Source organism: Panthera onca, chromosome D2 (genome assembly GCF_046562875.1).
Source record: "Panthera onca isolate mPanOnc1 chromosome D2, mPanOnc1 haplotype 2, whole genome shotgun sequence".
NCBI classification, from domain to species: Eukaryota; Metazoa; Chordata; class Mammalia; order Carnivora; family Felidae; genus Panthera; species Panthera onca.
In genome coordinates, this window is record NC_138349.1 from 43,616,196 (window position 1) to 43,642,951 (window position 26,756).

General features: G+C 47.0%; 1 protein-coding gene across 2 annotated transcripts in view; it reads left to right on the top strand.

The window, feature by feature from the left end:
* GRID1 (glutamate ionotropic receptor delta type subunit 1) overlaps window positions 1-26,756 on the top strand; it is a 696,363-nt gene that overhangs the window by 464,270 nt on the left and 205,337 nt on the right. For both annotated transcript variants that reach the window (XM_060642293.3, XM_060642294.3), the window contains exons 6-8: window positions 5,457-5,627; window positions 18,644-18,805; window positions 20,282-20,401. In XM_060642293.3, the coding sequence (XP_060498276.1) occupies window positions 5,457-5,627; window positions 18,644-18,805; window positions 20,282-20,401 (453 nt within the window). The remainder of the gene's footprint in view (window positions 1-5,456; window positions 5,628-18,643; window positions 18,806-20,281; window positions 20,402-26,756) is intronic.

Genomic DNA, 26,756 nt, shown 5'->3' on the forward strand with positions numbered 1-26,756 from the left:
ATATAGGCTGAATACAGAAAGAAATAGACTAATTCCTAATCTAATGGACCTAAAAGCAGACCACAGAAACCAACAACAGCAGGACAGTTAATGCACATGAAACATTCATGCAGACTGACCACGTGATAAGCCACAGAGCAAAAGTTCAATACATTTTAAAAGATTAGCTTCAAACAGTCCATGTTCTCAGGGCACAATGCATTTAAATTAGAAATCAATAGGATGATAGTAAAAAGAATACCCTAATGTTTGGAAAATTTTGAAAAATCCCTAGTAAATTACTTATGGGTCAAAAATATATCAAAATGGGATTTTAAAATGAGTGATACAATTTGTATGTATAATTTATGGGACACAGCTAAAGCAATGTTTGGATGTAGATTTATTGTCTTAACCACTTTATTAGAAAAGAAAAAAATGTGTAAGATTCCACAGCTGAGCTGCATACCTTAACAGTTGGAGAAATAACACCTAATAAATCCAAAGAAACTAGAAAAATAATAGAGTGGAAATTAATGAAACAGAAGACTAACACATAAAAAAGTATCAGTTAAGTCAAAACTTACCTTTTAAAAAGTATTTATAAAATAAACTTCTGTCATCAGAGGGCACAAATAAATATTGTTAGCAATGGATGGGAGCACATGGCTTTGGATACATTAGAGAGTGAGGAAGTAGAGAGACATTGTGAACAACATATGCCAATCAACTGGAAAGTTTGGACAACATAGCTGAATTTTTAGAAGAAAACATGACTAAGGACAGAAGGAAAAATGAGCAAAATCCCTATATACAAAAGGAAAGTTAATGAGTAATAAAGCAACTTCCTACAAAGAACATACCAGGTTAGATGAGTTTATAGGCCAATTCTACTAAACGTTCTAGAAACTGGAGAAGATAATTATAACATGTGACAAAGAATTATCTGGAATTAAAAAAAAAGGTCCCATGAATCCATATGCAAGAGACCCAACCCAGTGGAAATGGGACAAAAACACAAATACAAGAAAAGAAACACAAATAATTCATAAACATATGAAAGATATTTAATATTATTAAGAATTAGGGAAGTAGAAATCAAAATCCAATGATGCACCAATTCATACTCACCAGGATGACAAATATTAGGAAGTCCTACAATAATGTCAGGTGCAGGGAAGGGTGCAGGAAATCTCTTTACCAGACATGATTATAAATTGGTACAATAACTTTGGAGATTTGATATTACTATGTAAATTTGAACATATTTATGTTCTCCTATTGAGGAATTCTAATTTTAGGTATATATCCTAGAGAAATTCTCATACAAGTCACCAACACACGTGCACAAGGAAAACGTGCACAGAAGCTTTGTAGTAGCAAATGGACACAAATGTTCCAATGGTAAGCAACACTCGAGTGGATTAATGGTGACAGAGGCATACAGGGCAGTAGGGTACAGCTAAGAAAACGATGAAACTAAGCTGTACCCATTGCCATGAACAGATTAGGAAAATGTTAAACCAGTGGGTTTTAAATGTTTGTTGAATATTGGAATTATCTGGAGAGCTCATGGAGAAAACAGAAAACTTTGCTGGGTGAAGAATGGGACCTGCATTTTATCAAGTTCCTGAGGTGATGCAGATACACAACAAAGTTTGAGAACCAATTGTGTCAAAACACAATCACAGGGGACCTGCAGGTGGTTTAGTTTGCACAAAGCTAAACAAAAATGTGTAAGGCAAAGTTATACGTTATTTGGGCTATACACATAACTCATCGCATGACAAAGTTAGCTGCTGGTAAGGAGGAAGGGGTAAGCATTTGGGGGGAGGGATCCAACCAAGATGCAAGGTATACTTTATTTCTTAGTTTGGCAGAAGGCACACTGATCATTTGATTATTCATACTTAATGTATGTAATGTTTGTGCCTAATATATATTTCGCGGTGTAAACTCACAAAGTCATAAAACAAAAGCAAGATTTATTTTGAGCCTGTGCACCCCAGTAGGCATCTGGGTATGACACATTATTGCTGCTACTGCAGACTTGCTGATTTTAGTGAGGGTAGTGGAGGTCACACAGTATATATATACACATTGTCTTTCTTCTGCGGCTCATCACCAGCACTCTCTGGAAGGAATGTTTAACTGGGACAAAGAGAAAGTTTGTTCTCCAGGTGGGTTGTATAAAGTGACTGTGTGGATAGCCTTCTGCATCCATAGGAAGGCCCAGAGGTTGGATGTCTTCACATGGGTCCAGAGGCTGGCCAACTGTGGAGGCTGGGTGCAGGGAGTGAGTGAACCCCTGTCTGTACTCTGTTGGTACACAGTGGTACCAACAGCACGGGAGAGAGCCTGACACAGAGCTCCTGGAATTGACAGATGGTGTAGGGTTGGAATTCTCCAAGGGGAGGGACACATCCTTGGGAGAAGAGGTGACTCTTTTCATTGCCCTCAAGGGACCCGAGGGAGTTGCTTCTGTTCTTCTGTTCTTTTACCTGCACTTCTTACATTCTGATTGCAACTATCTCTGTGTTGGACACTAAGAATAGGCCCAGAAGGATGGGGAGGCAGGGAGGAGTACACTGGAAGATGGTGTGTGTGCTTTGACCCAGAGGGGGTGGATGAGAACTGGGCCATAGGAGATGGGGTCTGCAGAGATCCTCATTGATGCAGCTAATGGGTTGGGTTGAACTGTGCCAAGTTTGTAAGGATTTCTGGGCAGGAAGAATGGAGAAAGAACAGTATAGAGACCACAGCAGCTGGGAGCAGAAGCAAAGTCCCCCACCCCATTATGTTGGGGCTGCCCTTGGCTCACTTAGCCACTCACCCCTGATTCTGCTGCAGGTTGCCAGGGAAGATGATGGGCGTGCTTTCCAGAAAGGTATTATGTACCCTGTAAGTCAGACTCCCTACAGAGTTGCAGGGTCCCGCTTGGGGTGCAGTGTCACTGACCTACCAGGAAGTTGAGAATGCAGGAGAGGTTCAATAAAAGAGCCTCTACAATGACTCTGCAATCAATGAGTATGTGAGAAAAACAAAAGGTATGTGACTTCCCGTTTCCTCTCCAAGGTGTGCGGGCTCTGATTAACCCTCTTATGCATAGTTCAAATTATGTTCTTCCTGACCTCATGGTTTTTTGAGTTAAAAACAATTTCCTCCCCCAATCTTCTGTATTCCTTCTCCAAGTAGAGCTAACTGGCCCATCGTTGCCCTTTCGTACGGTCCTACATACTGTTTGATCAGAATGTGATTTCCCTCACCCCACTGTTGGATGCTCAGGGCAGGGGACCTGTTAGCAAGGCAGCTATAAGCAGAGTACAAACATCCTGCTCAACTATAGTCTGTCTTCTGTTTCCTGAAGCCTAGCTGGTTCTGGGCCCATCTCACCTTTGCACTTTCCCCCACCTCTGGGCTTTTGGTCCCAATCCAACAAGATTATCTTCCCTGAAATAGTCTTTGGTCTGAAATACAAAGTTTAGTAGTTTAAACCCAGATTTACTTGAATTCTTTTGAGATTACTGCATTTCCACATCCTTGGGAACTATATCTATCGATCATTCTAAAAGGATATGACTCTCAATGTCTTACTTTCTCCCAGATCCAGCATGTTGTTTCAACTGGTCAGTCTTCATGCTTATGCCAGGTTCCTAAGAGAGTTCCTGGAACAGAGACTTTACCCCAGTTCACCCATCAACATTCTTGTTTAAGTGATTTGAACCCTCCCCATCACTAATTTCTAACCTTATTACCTCCACTTATACCAGTTCATTGCCTCAAAGCTAGAATGTGTCATCTGTAATGAGGAAGATTTAAGACCTATTTTATTTTATTTTATTTTATTTTATTTATTTTTTTTAACGTTTATTTATTTTTGAGACAGAGAGAGACAGAGCATGAATGGGGGAGGGTCAAAGAGAGGGAGACACAGAATTGAAACAGGCTCCGGGCTCTGAGCTGTCAGCACAGGGGCCCGAGGCGGGGCTCGAACTCACGGACCACGAGATCGTGACCTGAGGCGAAGTCGGTGCTCAACCGACTGAGCCACCCAGGCGCCCCAAGACCTATTTTAAAACACGGATAGTCACAGTTCAAATTTTGACTTGCAACCAACCACTGATTTAGCCATCCCTTTTGAGAGACAATAAACAAGAACTTTTCTTAACCTGACTCCACCTCTAAAACCCTTTATTTGTGTTAGTTTGTATTTTTTGTCATTCCTGTGTTGCTCCTAGCCTTGAAGCAATTCTAATTCCTTCTTGTCTTCTCATATCATTGTATGGCAAGCAGCCACAGGGTTTTGAAATGGAAATCTGAGTGTAGCTGCTTTGTACCTAAACCTTGCCAGAGCTCCTCACTGCCCTTAGCTGGGTCTATTCTCCCTTCCCCCACATCTGGCCCTGAACAGGAGCTTGAGGGTTGCGTCTGACCACTGCACCTTTCTGCCCGAGGCACTCACATGCCCTGCTGCCGCTCCAGGAATCCGGTGCCACAGGGTGTCACCCGCTGCCTCTGTCTTCAGCAGCACTGCCACCGACTCAGCTCTGAACTGCCCCTTCCCTCTACATATACTTCTGAGCACTTTGCCTAACAAGTTCATCTTTCAGGTTCAGCTTCAGTGCTAATTCCTCATCGAAGCCTCGTTCTGGAAGGAGCTCCCTGTGGCCAGCTGCCTTTACTATTTCCATGCTTGAAAGTGCTCAGTCAAAATGGGATAGTAATAGGATGTACCTCCTAGAATTCCTGAAATTGTTGTGAGCACCAAATGAGATAATGTGTGTAAAGAGCTTAGCAGACATCTAACATGGAAGCACAATGGGTTTCCTGTGCCCCTAGATTTCCTTATTGCAACACTCAGCCTATTTCATGCTACGAAAACCTTGAGCTTTACTGGGTGGGATTAGGCCTGACTCATTCAAGGCTGTGTCCCCAGTACTTAGTACAGAACAAACCACACAGGAGATGTTGGGCAGATTTTGTGCAATGAATGAGTGAATGAATGAGTGTATGTATTTTCAAAATTTGTATGCAGATCTTAAAAAGCGAAGCTAATCATTAAAGAATTAGGGGAAACTCATGGCATTTTGGTCAGTTTTGTCTGAGAAAACCAGTTTTGTTTCTCTCAGGGAGATGACCCCCAACAGGAAGTTTAGCTTTTACTTCCAACTGATGCCTATCATGACATTGACAGCATGGGTTCTTCAGAGCTTGACCCTATAGAAGCTAACGCACTGGTGGCTTGGCCACAGACATCTTTTTTCTGGTCTTCAGGACAGCTGTTGAGTAATTCTGTGTGGGTTTTAAGGGTTAGCAAGTATTATTTAAAAATAACCTATTAATGAACTGTGTGACGTGGGCCCAGTCCCTTGACCCCTTTGTCTATTTAGGCTGTTGGCCATTGATACCTCCTGATGGGCCTTTTGCAGGCGCAGTTTGTGAGTCTATGGTAAGCATGGGTCTGATTATCTTCCCAGGAAATCAGCGACCCAGAGATCCTGGATCTGGTGCACAGCGCCCTTGGCAGGATGACTGTGGTCAGGCAGATCTTCCCATCTGCAAAGGACAACCAGAAATGCATGAGGAACAACCATCGCATCTCCTCCCTGCTCTGTGACCCCCAGGAAGGCTACCTCCAGATGCTGCAGGTCAGTGCTCACCTGTCAAGCTCCCTCCAGAAGGGAGTCTCACTCATGCCCTTGGCCTGCCGCAGGTAACGGGCAAAGATGTGCCACAGCTTCAGCTGAGCACTATTGCCCACCAACTTTAATTACTGGAACCCTGTCATTTGCTGAAATTGAAACCAGTCAACTGGGCAGTGCCTCTGAGCCGCATTAGCAGGCAATTATGCCTGTTGTCAGCAGACGGGCCATATGAGCTCACTGGGTGCCTCTTGTATTTAAAAGTTACATGTTCAGGGAGTAAAGACATTACTGTCTCTCAGGCTTCTGCGCTGACTACTTTGTGGGTGATGGGTTCGTCTGGCAGGATTGGAGATGGAGCCTTCCTGTGGGGAGTCAGCATTTTGAAGCTGTTTTAGGGTCTTCCCTGTAGAAAGTCAGTAATACAGACATAGCTCTTGTGAAACAACTAGGGAGTGTCCCAGCTCATCTGCTGAGTGCTAAGGTGTACGCCAACCAGGACATTCCTGGAGTCCCAGCTGAGCGGGGGGAGGCCCGAGGGCAGGACCATGACATGCCTAGCTCTTGTACTCCATCCAACGCAACAGGTACAGGGTGCTTCCAGTTAGTGCTTCTACCACACCTGATGCCATATATGCAATCAGTGTTAGCTTCCCCTGGGGCCAGGGAGTAGGATGGCGAGTTGTGTACCTATTGTGAGAGGTCGTTTTCCCTCTGGGTGTTTGAGGATAGCAATGAAACACAGTGGAGACTGCCCATTGGCAGCTCAGAATCCACTTCTCCATTAAGACTTCCATGCATAAGGAAACTTTCGCTCGATGCTTGGTGGGAGACACATAACAGAAGGAAATTTCTCCCAGTTGGGTTTGCAGACATTACCCAGAAGTTTGTGCATGTGATATGCTTGCCATTCAGCATTTGAAACTAGTTATACCTTCTTTACCCAGCCAGGCATGACGAGTGGAAATCAGGTTTCAGGACAGAGATATGCTGTATTTACCACCTGAGTATCTGTTGCATCCCAGGACATTTTGGTATTAACCTTATCAGGAGGCACACATTTTGGGGAGGGGGATTATTAGAATCTCTGGAGTGGTCTGGGTACATGTGTAATTTGCCAAAGCATCAAATCCATTCTATAATCTTATGTTTGGGGAGGGGGAAGGGAAACATACCCTAAAAGATGGTAAACACTAGAAATATGTTCTTGGTTGAGGAGGGAATGTAGCAGACACAGATTTTAGCTGGAGTAATTCCTACTACCCCCATGTCCACTGCTCCCGGGAGCCACCACAATGTCTGGGTTCTTTCTAACCTGGTGAAGGATTGGCCAAGAGAGCAGACCAAGGCCCCTGCAGGGCTCATGGACCCGAGAGTCCTGGGCATATGGGGCAGGGGTGGAAGGTGCTTAATGCAAGATTTTATATGTTTGGATGCGGCTGGCCTGTTCTGCCTTCTTCCTTTTTTGGAGCTTGGAAGAAGAGGTCAGGACCAAGTAAGTCCCCTTCACTGGGCCTCTGCATTTCTCTCCGCGCTCTCGACATGGATGGAAGCAGAGTGAGATGATTGACTCCAGTCAGTGTGTGCCCATCCCTGTATCCTCGCCTGGGGCAGGAGGGTGCGGGGACCCCATCACTCTCTGGGTGGTCAGACCCTAGGAGGGTCTTACTCCCAGGCGTGGTCTCCCCTTGATGGGCTTCATCCCTCTCCAGCCTTGTCCCTGCTCCACGCCACTGCCCCATCAATTTTTCCCAGTTCTTGCCTGGTCACTGCACTCTTTCTACTTGAGGAGAGCAGGAGGGGCCCCTTTCCACTGCACAAGTATGTGTTGTATAGGTTGTGAGTGGTGGGAGAATGGAAGTTCTTCTTATTAAGGCCTATGATTGCTTATTTTTTCACGGACTAAAATGTGGGCTCTTTGGTGGCATACTAGATACTCTAGATGCAAAGCATGTGTCCAGGAGGACAGGAGAGAAAAGGAGACCGGCAGGCTGGATGAGGAATCTGGCGGAGAGCATACTAACATGGCCCACAGCTGTGAAGAGGGTAAACAAAGGCACAGCTCCGAGGTGTGTGGCTGGTTATCATCAAATATGGTAAATGCAATATCACACCTGGAACCCTGGCCACCCTACCTCCCTCTGTCTGTTCCTGCTGATACCCAGGCACTCCATCAAGAGCAAGACGGAAGAGTGACATCAGAGACATCTTGTGGTGGTGGAAGCGACAGCAGTGGTAGTAGCAGGAGTGGTGTTAGTAGTAGCAACAGTAGTAATAACAGCAGGAGTAGTAATAGCGGTGCAGTAACAGTACTGGTAGTAATAGCAGTAGCAGCAATAATAGTAAGAGCAGCAGCCGCACAGCAGCAGCAGCTCAAGAGCCATACTGTGTGGGTTCAAATCCCAGGAACTCTAGTAACTAACGAAATATTTATTATTTACTTGTCATTTTGTGCCTCCATTTCCTGTCCCGTAAATTGGAATGTAAAGTGTCTACCCCCTAGGGACATAATAAAAATTAAGTGAGGGAATGTATAGAAAGCATTTAGAATAAGACTGACCTATTCATGTCATTACAGAGGAGGTGGTCAGGTGTGTTCGGGGTTTCCAGCAAACATGGTCTCATTTAAAAAAAGAAATTTTTTAATCTTTATTTATTTTGAGAGAGAGAGACAGAGCATGAGCGGGGGAGGGGCAGAGAGAGAGGGAGACACAGAATCCGAAGCAGGCTCCAGGCCCTGAGCTGTCAGCACAGAGCCCGATGCGGGGCTCGAACTCACAAACTGTGAGATCATGACCTGAGCCGAAGTCGGACACTTAAACGACTGAGCCACCCAGGCACCCCTCATTTTTTTTTTAAATTTCGTAAGGTATAATCCACTTGTCTTCCTGAGCATGCTCTTTAAAATTTATTTATTTATTTTGTGAGAGAGAGCGAGAGAGAGAGAACCCCTGGAGGTAGGGCAGAGTCAGAGGGGGACAGAGGCTCCAAAGCACTGATAGCAGAGAGACAGATGCGGGACTTGAACTCGTGAACCGCGAGATCATGACTAGAGGCTAAGTCAGAAGCTTAACTGACTGAGCCACCCAGGCACCCCCCTGAGCATGCTCTGTAAGAGCAACACAGCAGGTAGGAGAGCGTTTCCTTTGGGTCTAGACCCATATCACAGGCCTTGTGTACTGCTTTCTGTCCACACCACTCCTGCAGGCACTCAGGCAGAGCTGCCTTTTGTGGGAGAGGAGAGGCCATGTCTGGGGAGACCCATTGAGCCCTTTTTACAAGACTCTGCTCATTGGAAACCCTCAGTAAGGACTGATGGGGTGGATCTGTTAATAATGCAGATCTTAACACAAGTTAAATTGTCTCTAGAAGTCTCTTTATATATATTTATATAAATGAAAAACTTTATGAAAAGAATCTCCATCTCCATTTGTTGCCTCTGCCTCGAGAAGGGGTGTGGTGAGAGGAAAATACATGGATTTACTTTACTCACCCCTCCCAACAACCATTTGGGCAGCTCCTAGATTCATCTCATTTATAAGCCATTCTCTTCGAGTTTCCCAAGTAGCTATTACCACTTCTTTATTTCTTAATGACAGTATAGAAGACAAACTAATTTCTACTAGCCTCTAGCTGTGAGATTTATCGAGAAGACTCTAACATGTTTAGAACAACTAACTCAAGAAAAAATAAAACATTTGTGTCATGGATTATTAACTTTGTCTTGATGAAATTAATGAAGATCCTTTGGGAAGTGGAGCTCTCAAGTCCATCTTTTAGTTCTTCCCCCGGACGGCTGCTCTTGGGATGATAATTCTGGGTTAGATGTTTTCAGGAGAACCATCAAGAATGGGGAGTTTTTACAAGATCGTCCGTCTCTTGGCTTCTCCACTGCACTGGTCTCAGAAACTCCATCTTCTTCTATTAGTCCTGTGGTCAGAGCTTTCTGTGCTCCAGAGCCAACCAAGCACTATTATAGCAAATCAATTTGATTCCTATTTAGTACAAAGTCCCTTGGAGGAAAAATACCAAAATAAGTGACTTGTAGTAGCTCCAAAAGCTTTGCATTTGCCGGTGTGCTGTTGTTTATTTTCCCCTACAAAGCACTGTCTCATTTGGGTATTTCTCATTCTTGTTCCCTTGACAAGTTGGTTTAGAGCTTGTCTGACTCAGCCAGTAATAAAAGTGATAACCAGTCTGGAAGAACCTTGAGACTTTGCTAAGATTTCACGGGCAGCCTTGCTGAGAGGAGAATCTGTAAAGCACTCGGTCTCCATGACTGCCCTGTCCGGTGACTTCAGGGCTGCAACAGACATATTGTCACATTGTCATGTCATTTCTATTCAAATGGGCTTCCAAAGGGGGACAGACAACTGATAGAAGTTGTGTTGTCTGGTCACCATGGAGCCTGATCCTTGAATTAAGCTGTGGGGGCTAATGTGGTATTATTATAAAATGCTCCCTCGGGTTGGAATTTCTCCTCTTTGTGAATTTCTAAATTGTTGAATGGCTTGATAGATGGAATAATTCTTCCCTTGCTCAGTCTACTAAAACATGTGGAAACCCCCCCTTCCCACATGCCCCTATTTCGTTAGGGCTTTCTGTATTCTTCTCTGGCTACAAGTTGTTTGTCAGCCTGCCAGTAGAATCCTTTTCTCTGGAGTAGCAGTGGGCCACCCCACACCATAGCTATCTTGGACTTTATGTCACTTTCACTGGTTTCCTTTTTTTACCCTAAACACCCTGGTGGAATATGTAGCAACAGTCAGTCATGAAGCATAACGGGAGCATGGCGGGGCACGATCCTCAATGCCTTTGTCAGAGACAATTGCGCAGGTGGTCTCTCTGGCTGCAGTCGGTTGCTGTTCTGGCCACAGATGTCCACATGCACATTTGGAGGCCAGAGAGCCTCAGGTACGGACAAATGCCCTTCCCCACTCTGCCTTCCATCCCCTTGGATTCACTGATGAGCAGAGAGCCCCAGCTCCTTTGCCCTCTGCCACCATCTGCTCCCTCGCCAGGCCTGGCTGTGGTGCCCTGTCTCAGGATGGGCAGGCTGGCAGCAGTCTGGCAGAAAGGCCTCGCCTGGGGATGGATTTCTCAAGCTGCGACATCTGGGCGTCAGCTTGTCCTCCCAGCTGGACCCTCTGCCGGCTGTTTGTCTGACTTTGCTGGTTGACCGGAGCCTGTCTGAGGATCTGGTCGGAGGTCAGTTCCTGCTGTTTGCCCCTGTGAGGTCTCCCTGAACAGTCCACTTGGCTTGATTAATGATGGAGGGAAGAGAAAACTGGGCTCTTTAGAAGCCTGGAGGAAATGCAGACTTCCTTAATGAAAACATTTCTTATGTTTCTATCTTTGGTGTGGGGTGGATAATGGTCTGGTGTTGAGATGCAGCTGGCTCGCGTGGCTGTGACCCTGGCCTGCCATTCATCTTCCTTTGCCTTCAAGCATGATTCTTCCCCTGATAATGTGGCTGCACAGCAAATACCCTGGGCCCTGGAGTATAACGGAGACACGGCTGGAGCACCCTCACACTTACTACAGGGAAACATGCACGGAGCACTGGGAAGTCAGGCAGCTGGCTCCACAACGGGGCCATTGTCTTTTGGGGGCCTGTCTCTTCCAGTCTGTTGGAGGTGGACACAAGTCTTGGCCTGCAGGGTCTAAATAGGATCTGAAGAGTATAGGTCTCCTTAGCATATTTTATGAGTGGGGTGGGGGGGGGGGCTTATCTTTTCATTACTCCTGGTCCTAATGCTGCTTCTGGGGACTCATGTAAGTAAACAGATCATCCAGCCTTCTCATGGGGCTGCCTTCAAATTAGGGTTGACTCAGATGTGAAACCAGCACCTTTCCTGGCTTTGCCTACAAATCTAAGTCTTGAATATGCTGTCACATATGGTAAGAGTCAGGGTAGGGTATTGGCATTGTAGTGGCACAGACAGCCTGTGATGTCCTCAGTCCTTTCCTGCTGAGGAATGTTCTCTGCCTGTCCCCCCACCCCGGGACCTCACACTCTCTTTCCTGCTGACTTCTCTATCCATCCTCTATTTTCTTCCTCTGGGTCTTGACTCCAAAGTAAATTCTCCTTATTTTTTCATGAAGATAAACTTAACAATCTTTCTGGTAGCCTTTGCCCCTGCTAACACAGGAATATAAAATATAACTATATAAAATATAATTACTGATGTAGTGGGGATTCTGGTGCCAACTCTTAAAAGAATAAAATCTGTTTTTCCATATCCAAGGTCCTCAGTTGGCTTCATGGGATTGGTCTTTGATCATTGGGCAGCCAAGAGGTCTACCTGGGTCTCTCAAGGGCTGCAAGCCCCAATCAAGGCCTCCTGGCCAAATTCTCTCCTCTACCTCCGAGAAATGTGTCCTCACATTTCCCATTTCCCTTCCAAAGACCCACTTCCTGCACAGGTTATTGGCTTTGGAAATACAAGTTTGCTAGGATGCTCCCATCTCCTGGAAATGCATACCCCAGATTCTGATTGGAGATGGACACTTCCCCACGGAATATATTGGTCCAGAGCTCCTATACCCTTTTCTCAGCATGGCTTGTATCCTCCATCAATGATATTCTTTTTTTTTAATGTTTATTATTTTTGAGAGAGAGACAGAGAGACAGAGTGTGAGCAGGGGAGGGGCAGAGAGAGGAGAAGACAGAGCATTTGAAGCAGGCTCCTGGTTCTGAGCTGTCAGCACGAGGCCTGACTCCAGGCTCGAACTCATGGATTGTGAGATCGTGATCTGAGCCAAAGTCAGATGCTTAACCGATTGAGCCACCCAGGTGCCCCCTCCATCAGTCGTATTCTGAGAAGCATTCTTTTTGCAAATACCTTGGTATATCTTTACTTTGGTGTTCTTTTTCCTAAAAACAGATTTAAATCTATTCATTCAGCATTCACTAATTCCACAAACCCTCTTTATCCGCTGATTATGTGACAGTTCCTATGTTAGACATTCAAAAATGCTCTCTCTCTTAATTCCCACAAACTCTGCATAAATGGGGAAGTTTCATCTCTATTCCGTAGCAAATACCAGTTAGGAAGAATGGCATATACAAAAGCCCAGGGGCCCAGGAGAACAGGGACAGAGTTCAGTGTGTCTGAGGCTAGAGGTGGGAGGTGGGAAATGTTGGGAATTCAGTCAGAAAGGGGGATAGCCGCCAGGGTGCCGAGGACCAGGGTGTGGCCTTTGGAGATGTGACAGGGCAGGATGTGCATCCAGGAAAGACAACTCTGTGCAGGGGTGGGGGAGGGCCCAAGGCTGGGAGACAAGGTAACCAGTAGTTACTATTTCCTCAGGGAGAAATGAGGGCACTTGAACCATGCTGTGGTTGTAGGAGATGACCACATAGACAGGACATAAGGAAGCTTCCTTGGGATTGAAGCCCCTAAGCCTGGGGGAGGGACAGGTGACAGGGCAGAGTACAGAGCATGGTGCTTCCCACAGGGCTGGGCTGGAGCTGCCCCTGTTCTAGCCCTGCTTGCCTGCCTCCCTCTTTCTCCTCCATACCTGGGTGGTCTCCTGTGGTTGAGCCAGCCCTGCAGGACACATGTCAGACCTTCAACTGCAATGGGCCAAGCCACCTCCCTTTCAGGAGCCTGAGTCAGGCATAGTGAGGCCCCCACTCTGGGCCTTCCGATATTGGAACCTTTTACAGAACACCCCAGAGGCAGAGGAGTGGCTTTTCCCATAAAGGGATGCTCTGCAGCGCCTCAGCCCTTGCAGACCCGAAAGGTCTGGCTCAGGCCAGGGGGCTATGGCAGCTGTGACAGGGCTGCTGGGGCCAGGAGGAGACCAGGGACATGTGTCCAGGTGAGCAGTGTGCAGGCAGAACTGGGGATATAATGCTCAGGGGGATCTTTGCTCAGTCTTCCCAGCCACAAGCTACAAATCCAGATACAACTCCTGCTCCTCCTTGAAAAGCATTCAGGCCAAGGGGCATTGGGGAAGAGGGCGAGTGGTGTTGGCAGATACAAGTTCTTTTCCCAGTGGTTCTGAGGCTTCTGTGTTCCAGACTCATGCTGGGCTCAGAGATGGGGCACCTTGGAGGAGCTCTCAAACCATCCACATTGAAGTCAGGAACCTGTGTAGGTCTTGTATTCCCCTTCCATTTCTTCCTGTTTCTTCTCCCTCCTAAAATAAAGCTGCACACAAAGAAGTTAGGACAGTACTTGGCACGCATGAGTACTACCATCCCGCAGTTCTCAGGGGAGTTATTCAGGGCCACCCCTCCAGGGTGCACCTCTCCAGGGCTGCTGATCACATTGTATTTTCTTGTCATCAAGGCGAGTCTTAAGCATTAAATGACTTGTTCAACATCACTCTGCATGAATGCAAGTGGAGATTCAATTCACTAATTCAATAAGCATTTATTGAGCACCTGCTGTCTCCATGCACTGGAGGAGGAATAGCAGTGAGCAGAGCTGGCCCAGGCTGGGATGAATCCAAAACTCTTGCTCATCCTGCAAGGCCACCCGGCTAAGCTGCACACTCAGTACAGTAAGAGTTGTGCTGTATGGCAGTGAAAGAGGGATCAGGCATACACCTCTAAGGTGGCTAACTGAACCAGCTGGGTTCCATTCTAGCTCTGTCCCCACTCAGAATGGAGGCCATAGGCTCCAGCCTCAGGCCCCTTGCCTGGCTGTGGCTTTTGTCTGCCTCTGACTTTATATTGTCTGACCTGGTCCCAGGTCATTTGCTTTGCATCCAGGTCTTTATTCTGCCATACCCTTGGCCTCAAACTTTGGTCTGTCTTTTTTTCAGGTCTACTTTCACCTGAAATGTCTTTTTTTTTTTTTTTTTTTTTTTTTTGGTTCCTTGTCACTTTTGTGCCGCAATGTCCCTAGGCCAGCCAGAGGGGATGAGGGTTTAAATAGTGACAGTATCTGCTCTGCTTGTCTGTCTGCTCTGTATGAACTGTGCTGTGTCTTACCTGAGAAGTGAGGGAAAAGAGGCAAGCATTCCCTCAAACCAGGCCCCTTTTCTCTGCCCTTGTGGCCTGGGGCTCCCAGCTTGGGCTGTTAGCCCCTCGAACCTGACATTGAGTGAGTGTTCATACAGTTGGGAGCCTCTCTCCTTCCAGACCACTCTTGGCTCAGGGGCTGGTCGTGACCATGCCCTGATGCTGGTCTCCACCCACCCACCCTGAGAAAAGGCTTGCCTTATATTTATCAGGACCCAGACAGAGCCCCAAGCAGAGGCTGCCTTTCTGCTATCTGCTCTTGATCTTTTCCCCTAAAGGTCCCGTCTCCAGTCTCCAGACAACAAGACTGTGAGGGTAGTGCTCTCCCTTTGCATCCCCACACATGTCTTCTCAGTGTGAGGATGCTGAAGTTGAACAGCAGAGATAGGGCCACAGATCAACACAGGGTGTTAGTGTCTGCCCACAGCAGGGAGAAGTACTGACATAGCATCTTATCAGGAGAAGGGACAGGAGTGAGAGAAGGTGGAGCTCCAAGTGGGGATCGAGAAGACATTTTGAGCAGGCTATAAATGAAAAGCAAGATGCTGTTTGAACAAAGGAGGTTCTCTGCCAAGTCAAAGTGGAGGCGCCCAATCTCTTCTTCCTACTGTTTTCTCTTTTGGGGAACCAAGATCATTGTGTATCCTCTTAGCGGGAGATCCATCCATCCATCCATCCATCCACCCATCCATCTCCCCCTCTATCCTTCCATCCATCCACTCCTCCTCCCTTTCACCTACCCATCCCCTCATTCATCTATTCATTTAGCCTTCCATCCATCCATCCATCCATCCATCCATCCATCCATCCATCCATCAAACGTATATTAAACACCACCTGTATGCTTTGGTTGGTGCTGGATGCTGTGTTTAGAGATAGTAAGAAAAAAGTTGTATACATACATACATTATGTACACACACACACACACACACATGTTTCATTTATAAAAGTTATATACGAGTTATATATGAATATATACATATTTATATAAAAGTTGTATATATGCATGTTTGAGATATATATATATATATATATATATATATATATATATATATATATTTCCAGATACATATATCTATCTGGAAAAGAACATTGCTAAAGCCTTTGAACTGAAAGCTTGTTCCTTTGAACTAAAATGTGTTCATCCTTCCCAGCAGACATACTTGTGGGAAGGCTGAGGACTTCCTTTGGCCTTTCTGAGTCACATCCTGTTTTTGCCTCTTCATTGCCAGCCTCTTTGCATTCATTCATTTGTTAAGTACCTTAATTCCTTGTGAATAGAAGTGCTGGAGGCAAAAAGGGATTCCTTTGGGTGCTGGTCTGGGTCACAACTGGGGCTGTGCTGTTCCAAGTGGCCTAAAACAACATCTCCATTATGAGTTTGTATTCCAGAGGGGAGGTGGACTTGTCAAAAATAATTTTGCAGTGGTAGGGGCTCCTGAAGGTTGGGGATTTGACAAGCACAGAGAGTGGGTTAGTCCTTCTCAGGAGGGAAATGCTTGCTCAGGGCTCGAGCATCGAGAGGTACGGTTCTACCCTGGTGTTGCCTGTAAGGCAGGAGGTCAATTCTTCGTGATGGCAGTGACTTCTCTCTGCTGTCAGGTAAGCACACGTGTATTTCAGGGCCCCGGAAAATGTCACCAGGCACCAAAATACTTGGAGGCCTTGGTTAAGTCAGCAGTGCTCAGGTGTCCCAGACACACTCCTGCCACATCTGCAACATCGCCTGTCCATCCTCCACCCATTTCTTATGAAGGCCTTAGTGGCATACATCCCTGTGTCCACTGTAAGGACATAGGTTGAAGGTGGATAAGGCAGGGCTCTGTAGGAATGGGCAGGACACAGGGACACCCACAGAAGAAATAGTCAGCTCTGCTTGACATGGTGTAGCAGAAATGCCCCTGAGGGTTGGTTAGCATGAGTTACTGGACAGTTGTGATGGAGCAGATAGTTTTGATGTCCAGTACCGGCTCTCTTAGCCCATCTCTGATTTCACTTGTAGAAAACGGTCCATGCTACCCAAGCTCTTGCCTGGGGCTGTGCTTTGGGAGCACCCAGTCCAAGACAGGTGAGGAAAGAAACTGCAGGTGGAGAATAAGGCATGTAGATACTGGGGTGTGAGGGCCATACTGGGGAGTGGTGAGGGGTAAAGTTGGAGGGCAGCAGGGGTTCGTCCTGCAGACCAAGGATCTTATTTGATTCTCCCAGGAGTCCTAAGAGGTTGACACATTTTCCTATTTATATCCAGTGATTTTGTTTTTCTGAAATATTTTTAGCAGACACCTTGCTGCTTAGGTGTGCAGAGAATCATCCCCTTGACCCACTTTGGCTGATGGTTGTTTGTGCACCAGTTACCCAGGAGGGACCACACACCTGAACAAGGGTGGACATTACCTCCTACCCACGCCCTCCCCTGACTCTCCTACCTTTGTGCTTCATGACACCTCCCTTGGAGGAGAGGGATAGTGTGCAGGTAACATCCGAGAACAGGGCTGCCTTCCACCCTACAGAGGACTCTTGATGGGCCCCTGAGAAGGCAGGTGCTGGTGTTCAGATTCATCTGGATCAGGGTCTTGAACTGTAGTCAGGAGGATGAGCTGGACCTGTCCCATCCCTGGATACCAGGGCTCTTGTACAGCTCTCCTCACCAGTGTACCAGCTTTTCCCTTGCAATCATGCTCTCAAGAGCTCTGAGATGGGCTTTGTTTCTTCTATGAGCCATCTCTACTTAGCAGCTAAGCAGAGGGATAGTTCTCATATGTGCACAGTTGAAATTCCCAAACGTATCCCCTGGCTGGCAGTGATGCCACTGCAGAGCAGGCTCTGTGTCCTCAGATATTCTATAACCACAAGCTGCCAGTGTCACTCAGGCCATCATTGACCCCAGGCCTATCTGGGGATCAGAGCAGGCTTTCCAAGGCACTTATCTGATTTCTGGGCACAGATCCCACCAATGGCATCCTTCTCCCTAAAGTCACCTATGTTGTTACTCCTTAGCATGGCCCATGAGGCTCAACATGGCTAGATCCCTGATCCCTACCTCCCCCTTGATCCCACTTCATCTCTACTGTACCCATTAATACAGATATTTGGCACTGTTTTCAATCCCTCTACCCCAAGGCTTGGCCGACTGTAGTCTTCAGCTCAATCCAGCTTACTGCCTATTTTTTAAAATAAAGATTTATTGGCACATCCTTTGTTACATACTGTCTTTGGCTGCTTTTCTGCAGTAAGAGCAGAGCTGAGCATTGCAAAAGAGACTATAAGGTCCACAAAGTCTAAAATCTTTCATATATGATCACTGCTGGTGAACCCTGCCCTATCTGACCCCACTCCTTTGTACCTTCATGTCTTTGCATAATTCTGCCTCCCTGTAATGCTCTCTACCCTTTATCCTACTAATCCTTCTAGACCAAGCTTTCTGTCTATCCTTCCCTCCATCCTGTGTTATGTGAGCAGGATGCCCCAGTCCAGTCTTGCACAAAGCCTGGGTGCAAGTCTCAACCATGGTGATGACCATGCTGGTTCTCATGATGTACAGATCCACTTCCCACTCTAGTTCCTGAATCAGGGCTAGTTCTTATTCTGCTTAAGACTCCAGTGCCTGGCCAGGTTTTTGGTTTTTTTGTTTAAAAATTTTTTTTAACGTTTATTTATTTTTGAGACAGAGACAGAGTGTGAATGGGAGAGGGACAGAGAGAGAGGGAGAATCAGAATCACAGATTCTGTGATTCTGTGAGGGAGAATTCTGAATCACAGAATCAGAAGCAGGCTCCAGGCTCTGAGCTGTCAGCACAGAGCCCGACATGGGGCTTGAACTCACGAACTGCGAGATCATGACCTGAGCCAAGGTTGGTCGCTTAACGAACTGAGCCACCCAGGTGCCCCAAGGTTTTTGAATGAACAACTAGAAGCTAGAGGATTGTGGTATAGATACTGGTACCACTTGTTAGTGTTGGCATCCTGGATCACCCAAGGCCTCTGCTGCTCCCCTTCTCTGAAAATGCATCAGTGAAAAGGGTTTCACTGCCTTTGTGTTTGCAGATCTCCAACCTCTACCTGTATGACAGTGTCCTGATGCTGGCCAATGCCTTCCACCGGAAGCTGGAGGACCGGAAGTGGCATAGCATGGCGAGCCTGAACTGTATACGCAAGTCCACCAAGCCATGGAATGGAGGAAGGTCCATGCTGGACACGATCAAAAAGGTGTGTGTAAGGGGACACCCATTGGGCTAAGGCTGAAGACAGGTCCTTCCTTGCATGCACATGTGTGCAGACACACACACACACACAGATACACACACACCCTTGAGCAGGTGGTCTGAAACTGAGCTCTTTGTGTGGTTGTCCCTGCAGGCCCCCCACAGACCTCCCTCCTTGCCACTCTTCCTTTCCCAGCATTTAGGGCTGGTGAGTTGGGCTTCATAGATTTATTATTATTGTTTTCTCTGTTTTCTACAAGGAGATTGGACTTTAGAGTTGCTTAAGCAACCAATGGAGGCAACTGCCCAGCTCCTGTGAGCCAGATACCCTACCATGCAGGTGGCCACTATTCATAAGAGAGGCTGTCTCAGTATGCAGTACACGTGCTGATCGCTAAGACTTTAGCTTGTGTGTGTTCGTGTGTATGCACATGTGTTCTGCATTTATGACCTGTCGCACACACTCAGGCATGACACCAAGTTGGAAGGCTGAATTTGAAGTGAATTGGGTAATCCATAGAAGACTTGTTAGAGTGAATTGGCTTTCAGAGGCTTCAAAAGAGCATTTAGGGAAATCTATAGTGCTAGGAATTGTAGTCACAATAAATTGTGTGCACTGTCAATAGCAGTGAACGTATTCTGGTGTTGGTTGAATCTATTGCAGCCTGAGCCAGAGCTGGGGCCCCTCTTTGGCCAGCTCAGGATCTGGGACTCTCCCAGCTCATGGTCTATGGGAGAACAAGGCTGGATGGAACTGCCACCCTAGGGAGGGGGGGTTGAAGGGAGAGGGGGTTTGCCATAGGCTCCCTCAGCCCCTCTGCCACCTGCTTCTACAGAACCCACTGAATGGCCTGAGAAGGGGGCAGGGCTTGCACACCCACCACAGCCAGTCTGTGCCAGACACCGTGCTTTGTACACATTTTATCCTTTGGCCCTTGCAGGCCCTGTGATGTGGATCTAAATAACTTCAGGCTGGAGATGATGGGAGATGGCTTGCCCAAGGTGACACAGGTGGCAAAACCAGGACTTGAGCTGGTGTTGGCCTCTAGTGCTCATGCTTTGCTGCCCAAAGGCTCTGTTGACCTTTGACTTTTCTTTTGGCTCAGGCTAAGGTGACCCATGGAGCAGGATGCACGGGAAGACTGTGAGCTCCAGGAGGGTGGAGACAGAACTGTCACTTTTTGACCTATATAGCAAGCACGATATGTGGCACAGAGCATGTGCTCTAATCATACTGACCACATGAATGTCAAGTGCAAGCCTTAGGGATTTCCCCTGTGAGCAGCGGTCTAGGAAATGTCAATCTTGCTCTGTGGCTATAGGACTGCTAGCAGCCCGGTCCTCATTTATAGCCTGTCTGGTGCTTCCTCGAGATCTTGATTGTCCCCTTCTTGGTGACTACTTCCTTCCCTTCTTTGTCTTTGGGACTCTATCCCTTCCATCCACATTTTCCTCAATGGGTTTTCCTTCTCTCCTGCAGGGCCACATCACTGGCCTCACAGGGGTGATGGAGTTTCGGGAGGACAGCTCGAATCCCTACGTCCAGTTTGAAATCCTCGGCACAACCTATAGTGAGACCTTTGGCAAAGACATGCGGAAGGTAAGCATCAGGGCACCCTTCTCCCTCTCCTCCGGTGGCTGGGTCCCTGGCTCTGTGTTCTGAGCAGGTGTTAACCAGCACAAAAATCCCCTCTTCCTGTCTCTCTCTGATGATGCTGCCATTGATGCTGGTGTTTATGGGGCACAGTGTGGAGAAGGCTAAGAGTAGTTTTCAGCCAGGAAGTTCTGCTAATACAGTCTCTGAGTACAGCAGGGCCCCTGGCACCACCTGGTCTCACTGCTTGGCCCTGGATGGCCAACCATGCAGGCCTAGGCTGAGGCTGGAAGGGACAATGTATTTTCCCCAGAGTGGCCAAAATTAGCCCAACCGCAGGGACAGGTGTAACTGTGGCTGAGGCAGGAGTCTGCGGTTACGGCCAGTTCCCCCCCAGATCTAAGAACAGAAAAATGAGCCACGAGGAGTGTGGGAAGCAGGGAGCAGTGGAGCCCAGTGGAGGGAGATGGGAGAGGCAGACAAGCCACATAGCTCAGGGTGGGGTTAGTCTACTTTATTTGGTGCTAATGCAAGTGGCTGGCCTGGGGTCTCTTTCTGGTGATACTTTGCCTTTTTCTCTCTCCTCCTATGGGAGATTTTCAGGGCTGAAGACTTGGGGGTGAGGAAGGTAGCCTTTCCTCAGAGTTGGAACCCCAAAGTTAAGGGGAGGCTTGTGAAGTCAAGAGCCTGGTAGGTATTAGGACCAAGAAGTCAATGTAGCAAGAAAGTTATTGGAACAGTTATCCAAGAACTTCAGATGTGGTCATTGTGAGCCAGTATGGGGCTGATGATGGGGTTGCAGGTAAAGGCCTGTGGCTGGCTGCCCAGGGCCAGATCACCCAGCTGGCTTAGATGCACTCCTAGGAATGGTCCTCATAGAAGGCCCAGTGTTTGTTGGGCCATTAACTAGTTGGCATACACTCGGGCACAGGCTCATATAGTCACACACACATATATTTCTATACACTTGAAAGGAGGACATCTCTACTAATTAGTGCCCAAAAGATGAATAGGGCATAGTGAGCTCTCTTCAGGGCAGGATAAACCCTTGGCAATGAGCCCTCTAGCCTGGCCTCCAGCATTAGCTGGGGGTGGTGGAGGGGCAGGAAAAGCTAACGTGCTGTTGGGATATTGAGAATCTGGGTGAGGGGATTCTTTGGCTGTGCTCCTTGAGGAGCAGGTAGAAGGATACATGTATGGAATGGTGGAGGGTGTAAGGGCTAGAGGACATGCTGGGGATGGTTGTCACCACCAAGAGACTGGGATGGCTGGGGGTCCATATGTGATGTGGGAGTTGGGGGGTTTCAGCCCATCTTATGACAGAAGGTGGAGTCATAGGTTGGTCATTTAAATAATAAGAGGTTCAATAATTGGTCATGGTGCAACAGTGACAAACATGGTTTGATGATATTTTCGAGCTCAGAGGTTTGTTTGTGCCATCGTAAAGTGAGTTGGCTACTATGGTGTGATAACCCTGGAGGACCAAGGTGTGATGTGGAATGTCAAGGGCATCAGGGGTGGCTTGTGATGTCTACTAGGGATGCCCAAAGCTGTGAGGCTTGGTTGGGGCCAGGGATGGGTGGTCAGCATTGGTCTGGGTCAGTCATGATGGCAACAGAAGTTGGCTTGTGTTAGGACTTCCACCTGGTGAGGAGAAACCAGCATCGGGGAGCCCTTTTAGTCACTCTGTTACAACACGGTCTTGCAGAGTGTAGCTACCTGCTGAAGCGACTATTCACATCTGCTACCATACGTGCCTTCATCCCCGTGGTCCTGAGAGGCTGGAGACACTCAGGCCCTGCCTGCTGGCTCCCTTGCTGTCCCCATCACCCTTCTTTTAGCTTAGCTTCAACAAGGTCCCACAGTAGGTGGGAACATTGGCTGTGGGGGCCCCTGCCTCATAGGGCCACGCTGGCAGCTCCAGGTGCCTGAGAGACCCAGAGGCACCGTGTCCTCCACTTCCTGTTTCAGGTGTCTGGGCCTTCCATGTTGCCATGGCAACTCTCCTTCAATACCCCTGAAGCCAATGGGAGCTGGAATCTCTCAGTCTAAGGAGCTTCGGAGAGCAGGAGGCCTGAATGTAATTGAGTTGGAAGGGAAGCTGATTTTCAAGTGGGCTTTATTTTAAAATGTATCCTTTTGTCATTTTAAAATCTGACCTTAATAACTGCATATCCCAGTTGTTATCTGTCTGCCTGGCAGCTTATCTCTGCTAAGGAGAAGTTATCTGGAAAGCGGGGAATGGGATTTACCATAGCAAATGTTTGTTATTCAGGCCCAGGGTGCATTCAAACAAGGTCTGGGAGGTTTCAGGATGAAGCAAGGCAAGGGGACTGGGGCAGAGTGCTTAGGCTTAGGGCAGCATTTGAAGGCAGCTCTGGGCTATGGTTCCTGGTAGAAGACAGAGCTGTGAAGGGTAGGGCTGGGAAATTGGTGTGACCTAAAAGTAAAGTTTAGGGTGGAGAGCAGATTTGAGGGTTAGGGTCCTGAAACACACAAAGGCAGAGATCATTCATTCTAAGGAAGCAGGGGCACCTCTGAGGAGCCCCCCTCAACTGCATCTCTTTGGCCACACCCAATTCAGAATGGTTACAGGAGCCAATTGGGCTGACTGCTAGATGCTGTCATGTTAGAGCAGGGTCAGGGGTTTTCTGCAAAAATGGTGCTTATCTCAATATATGTATATATTCTATTCTCTCTCTCTACTTATATTTATATAAATTCTATATCTTATATATTCTATAAGCTGTTATTATAATAAATATATCTTAATTATATATGTATACCTATATGTACATATGTATATACAAGTATATAGGTATATATAAATACGCATATGTATTTATAACTTTAAAAATAACTGTAGCAAACAAACAAACACGGGCACAAAAACAAAAACCAAGTAGCTTCTTTAAGATTTAAACCAAGAGGAATTGTTTAAATTAGGGAACAAATGGATGTTTTCTTAAGGTAAATACTCTGGAGGGAAATCTCAGGGAGGGTGAAGTCACCCAGACGTTTTAGATTAAATGGCATCAAGAGACAGTGGATTACTCAGCCCCTTCAGAGGATGGAAGGGGTAGGTGATTGCCTTTCGCTGCAGGGTGCTGGACAAATACTAATTAAATTATCTCATCCAGGAAGTGCATTCTTGTTGAGGGAGTGCTGGATGGCAAAATCAAAGGTCTATGTCACGAGCCTGCTGTGTAACTCCCGGCAAAATATCAATCATCTCTGTGTTCGGCTTGGAGCTGTCTGGCATGGGTGATCACCAAGCAACCCCATGGGGAGCAGGCTTTGCTGGAAAGTCACGTCAGGCTCCCATAGGACTTGGCCTGGCATTTTACCTGGAGGTGCATGCTTGTTACTATCAGAGCTCCACAGATTTCTACTTGGCTTTCTCTTTGTTCAGACAGAAATCTGCAAAGGAGAGTCCCACGCACAGGCTTACTCAGGCAAATGTCCTTAGCTTATGACATGAACTGGGTGGGATTGTGGGAAACCACCTGTCAGGAAGTTACCAAAGGTTGGGATATGGAAAGTTGTTTAGCATAGGACAGGAGGGAACAGAGCAGGGACTATTGAACACCTACTGTGAACATAGATGCCTTACACATATATTGTCTCACTGACTTGGGGGCCTTTGTGTCACTCCTGAATCTGCTTCTCCTGAGTTTTTGCAGCCACTTCCCTTCTCTGAACCTTCATTTTCTCAGATGGGAGGTGCAGATAATACAGGTCTCCTGGTCGAATCAGGGGGTCAGTTGGTGTAATGACCCTGATACAGCGCTGGGCAGTGAGTACTCTCCTGTGTGGTGTGGGCCATCAGCTTCTGGCAGGTGGGGCCACACCCCATCTCCGAGCATTCCATCCCAGACCCCAAAAGAGCAGACACTTCTAGGCAGGCTTAGAACATGACCTTCCAGGGGGTGTCTGGGTGGCTCAGTTCGTTAAGCATCCAACTCTTGGTCTCGGTTTGGGTCATACTCCCACGGTTCATGGGATCAAGCCCTATGTCGGACTCTGTGCAGACAGTGTGGAGCCTGCTTGGCATCTCTCTTTCCCTTGCTCTCTGCCCCTCCCCCATTCATGTTGTCTCTGTCTCTCTCAAAATAAATGAACTTAAAAAAAAAAAAAAAAAAGAACGTGGCCTTCCACCTTGAAGCTCCCTGGGCTATACCCAAAGCCTGAGGCCAGAGACAGGAGGAGGGCTCTGTGTGACCGGCACTGACCGTTCCCCCTTCCATGCATGGGACCAGATATCTACTACTTATATAAAGACCATGAGGGAGAGTGTGCTGGGAACTTGGCCTCTGATGAAATTTTGTTTTTAGAACTGTTTTGGTGTGATTAAAGGAAGAAGGAAAACGTGGGTGTCTTTTTTTCCCACAAGTATGACACAAGCTACAGCCTTGCAGAAACATTTTTCTGTGACATGATTGCTGAGGATCTCCACCCTTTTCCATCCCAATGATACTGATGTGGGAGACACATTTTCTTCCACTAACACAAGAGTCCCTGCTGCAGTGACACCCTAGGGAAACTGCCAGCTGCCCGAAGGCCCTTTGAACTTCATTTCCCATGGGCGCTATCCACCTGATTCACTGGCTTCGTGGAGGCTGGCCTGTCTCCTTGGCCAGGAGGGTGGGAAGGTGGGCAGAAAGCATCAGGAAAGCCTATGAGTTTGCTGTATGTGTTGGCATTCCAGGACAAAGAATACTCTGGTGTGATGAGAGAGAACGGGCTGTTTCTGTTCCTTGTGACAGAGAGCCAAGAGACTGAGAAAGAATTTAGTCCAGTGTTTTCAAGCTTTACTTTGGTCCTAGAAAATCTGTTCCAGCAGAATCTTCTTGGAACCCAAATACATTAAATAGTTGTAGAAGCACACATGGAGTGGTTGCCATAGATAGGGAATTGGGGTAGGGGACCCTGAGCTCCCCTGCACCATCTTTCCCATCCCCAGTATCTCTGTGGTTTTTTGAGCAGCTCCTCTTGGGAAACTGAGGCCCAGAGACTGGAAAGACTCAGTTATGTAGCACCAGCAATCATGTGACTGTGCTGGGGCTGGAGGGCAGACTACCTGAGGGTGATTGTAGCAGAGGACCTGGGGCATTTTTTCTGAACTCAGGACAATGTAGTTCCATGACCCCCTCTAGACTACTTTCCACCCCATCCTCCTGTCATCCCACCCTACCCACCACCTCCAGAGCCAGCATTAGGGCCTCAGAGCCCTTTCCTGTTGGTCTAGAGCCTGCTGAAGTTCCACCAACGCCTTTGGCTCAGCCTCCTCATTCCAGTAATTACCCGAGGAACTAGGAGGCCTTCATTCTCCTTTAACCAGTTTAAGATGCTTCTTCCGTTTTCTCTGTCAATTTCCATTCTTCATGAAAGCTGGCTTTGGACAGGAATCAAATGCCCTCCTTGATATCATGTCCCTGGGAGGGTCCGTGACTGCTGATAATTCAGAGTCATAATTGCTCATCATGTAGTGATCGCCATGCCTTAGGACCCCAGCCCTCCAGGGGTTTGAACATGCATCATTAACATTCTTGCCCAGGTCTGCCACACTGTGTTAACAAATCGTCCCACATTCTCAGGGTTCAGAAGTTCTAAGCAGTGAGGCCAGGTGGAAGAGGCAGCAGCCAGTAGATAGGATAGCTCTAGTGATGAAGTAGAGACTGCCTCTTAGAGCACAGGTGGAATCCTTTACCTGGCGGCTCCAGCAGCTGGTACCAGGAGCTACGTCGTAGATTGAGCAGTGAGGAAAGAGAGATGGGCAGTGGTGGGGCTGGGAGAATCCAGCCAGAGTATTGTGCAGTGTGTCTATGAAGCTGCTCTGATAGAGGCTCCCAGCTGTGCCCAGTGAGTCACAGAAGAGAAATAAACTTCAGTCTCGTCATGGATTAGCATTCTTGCAGCATATTTCCCGAGTAAAATGTCAACCGTTCCGAACCCTTGTGCAGAACCACTTTTGATAGAGCTGAGAACCAAAACAAACCCTGCAGCTTGATCCGAGTAAAGGGATAAGGAAAAGATACAATTAAGTATTTCATTTTAAGTACATGTATCACTTCATTTTGAAGATAGCATCAATACATGCTCATTTAGGGTAGAATGATTAGAAAATACAGATAAATGAAAAGAAGAATATAAAAGTCAGCCATGATCTCTGAATCGAGGAATAAATACTGCTGGCATTTCTAGTGCTTTTGCCTTCTTTTTTCTTTTTTTTTCTTTTTTTCCCTTGCTCTGTTCATAGCGATAGAGAAAGTGATATGTATATTGATCAAATTGCTGTTTATTGTACATACATTTTATATCCTGACTTTCCCACTTCATGCTATATTGGAAGCATTTTCTC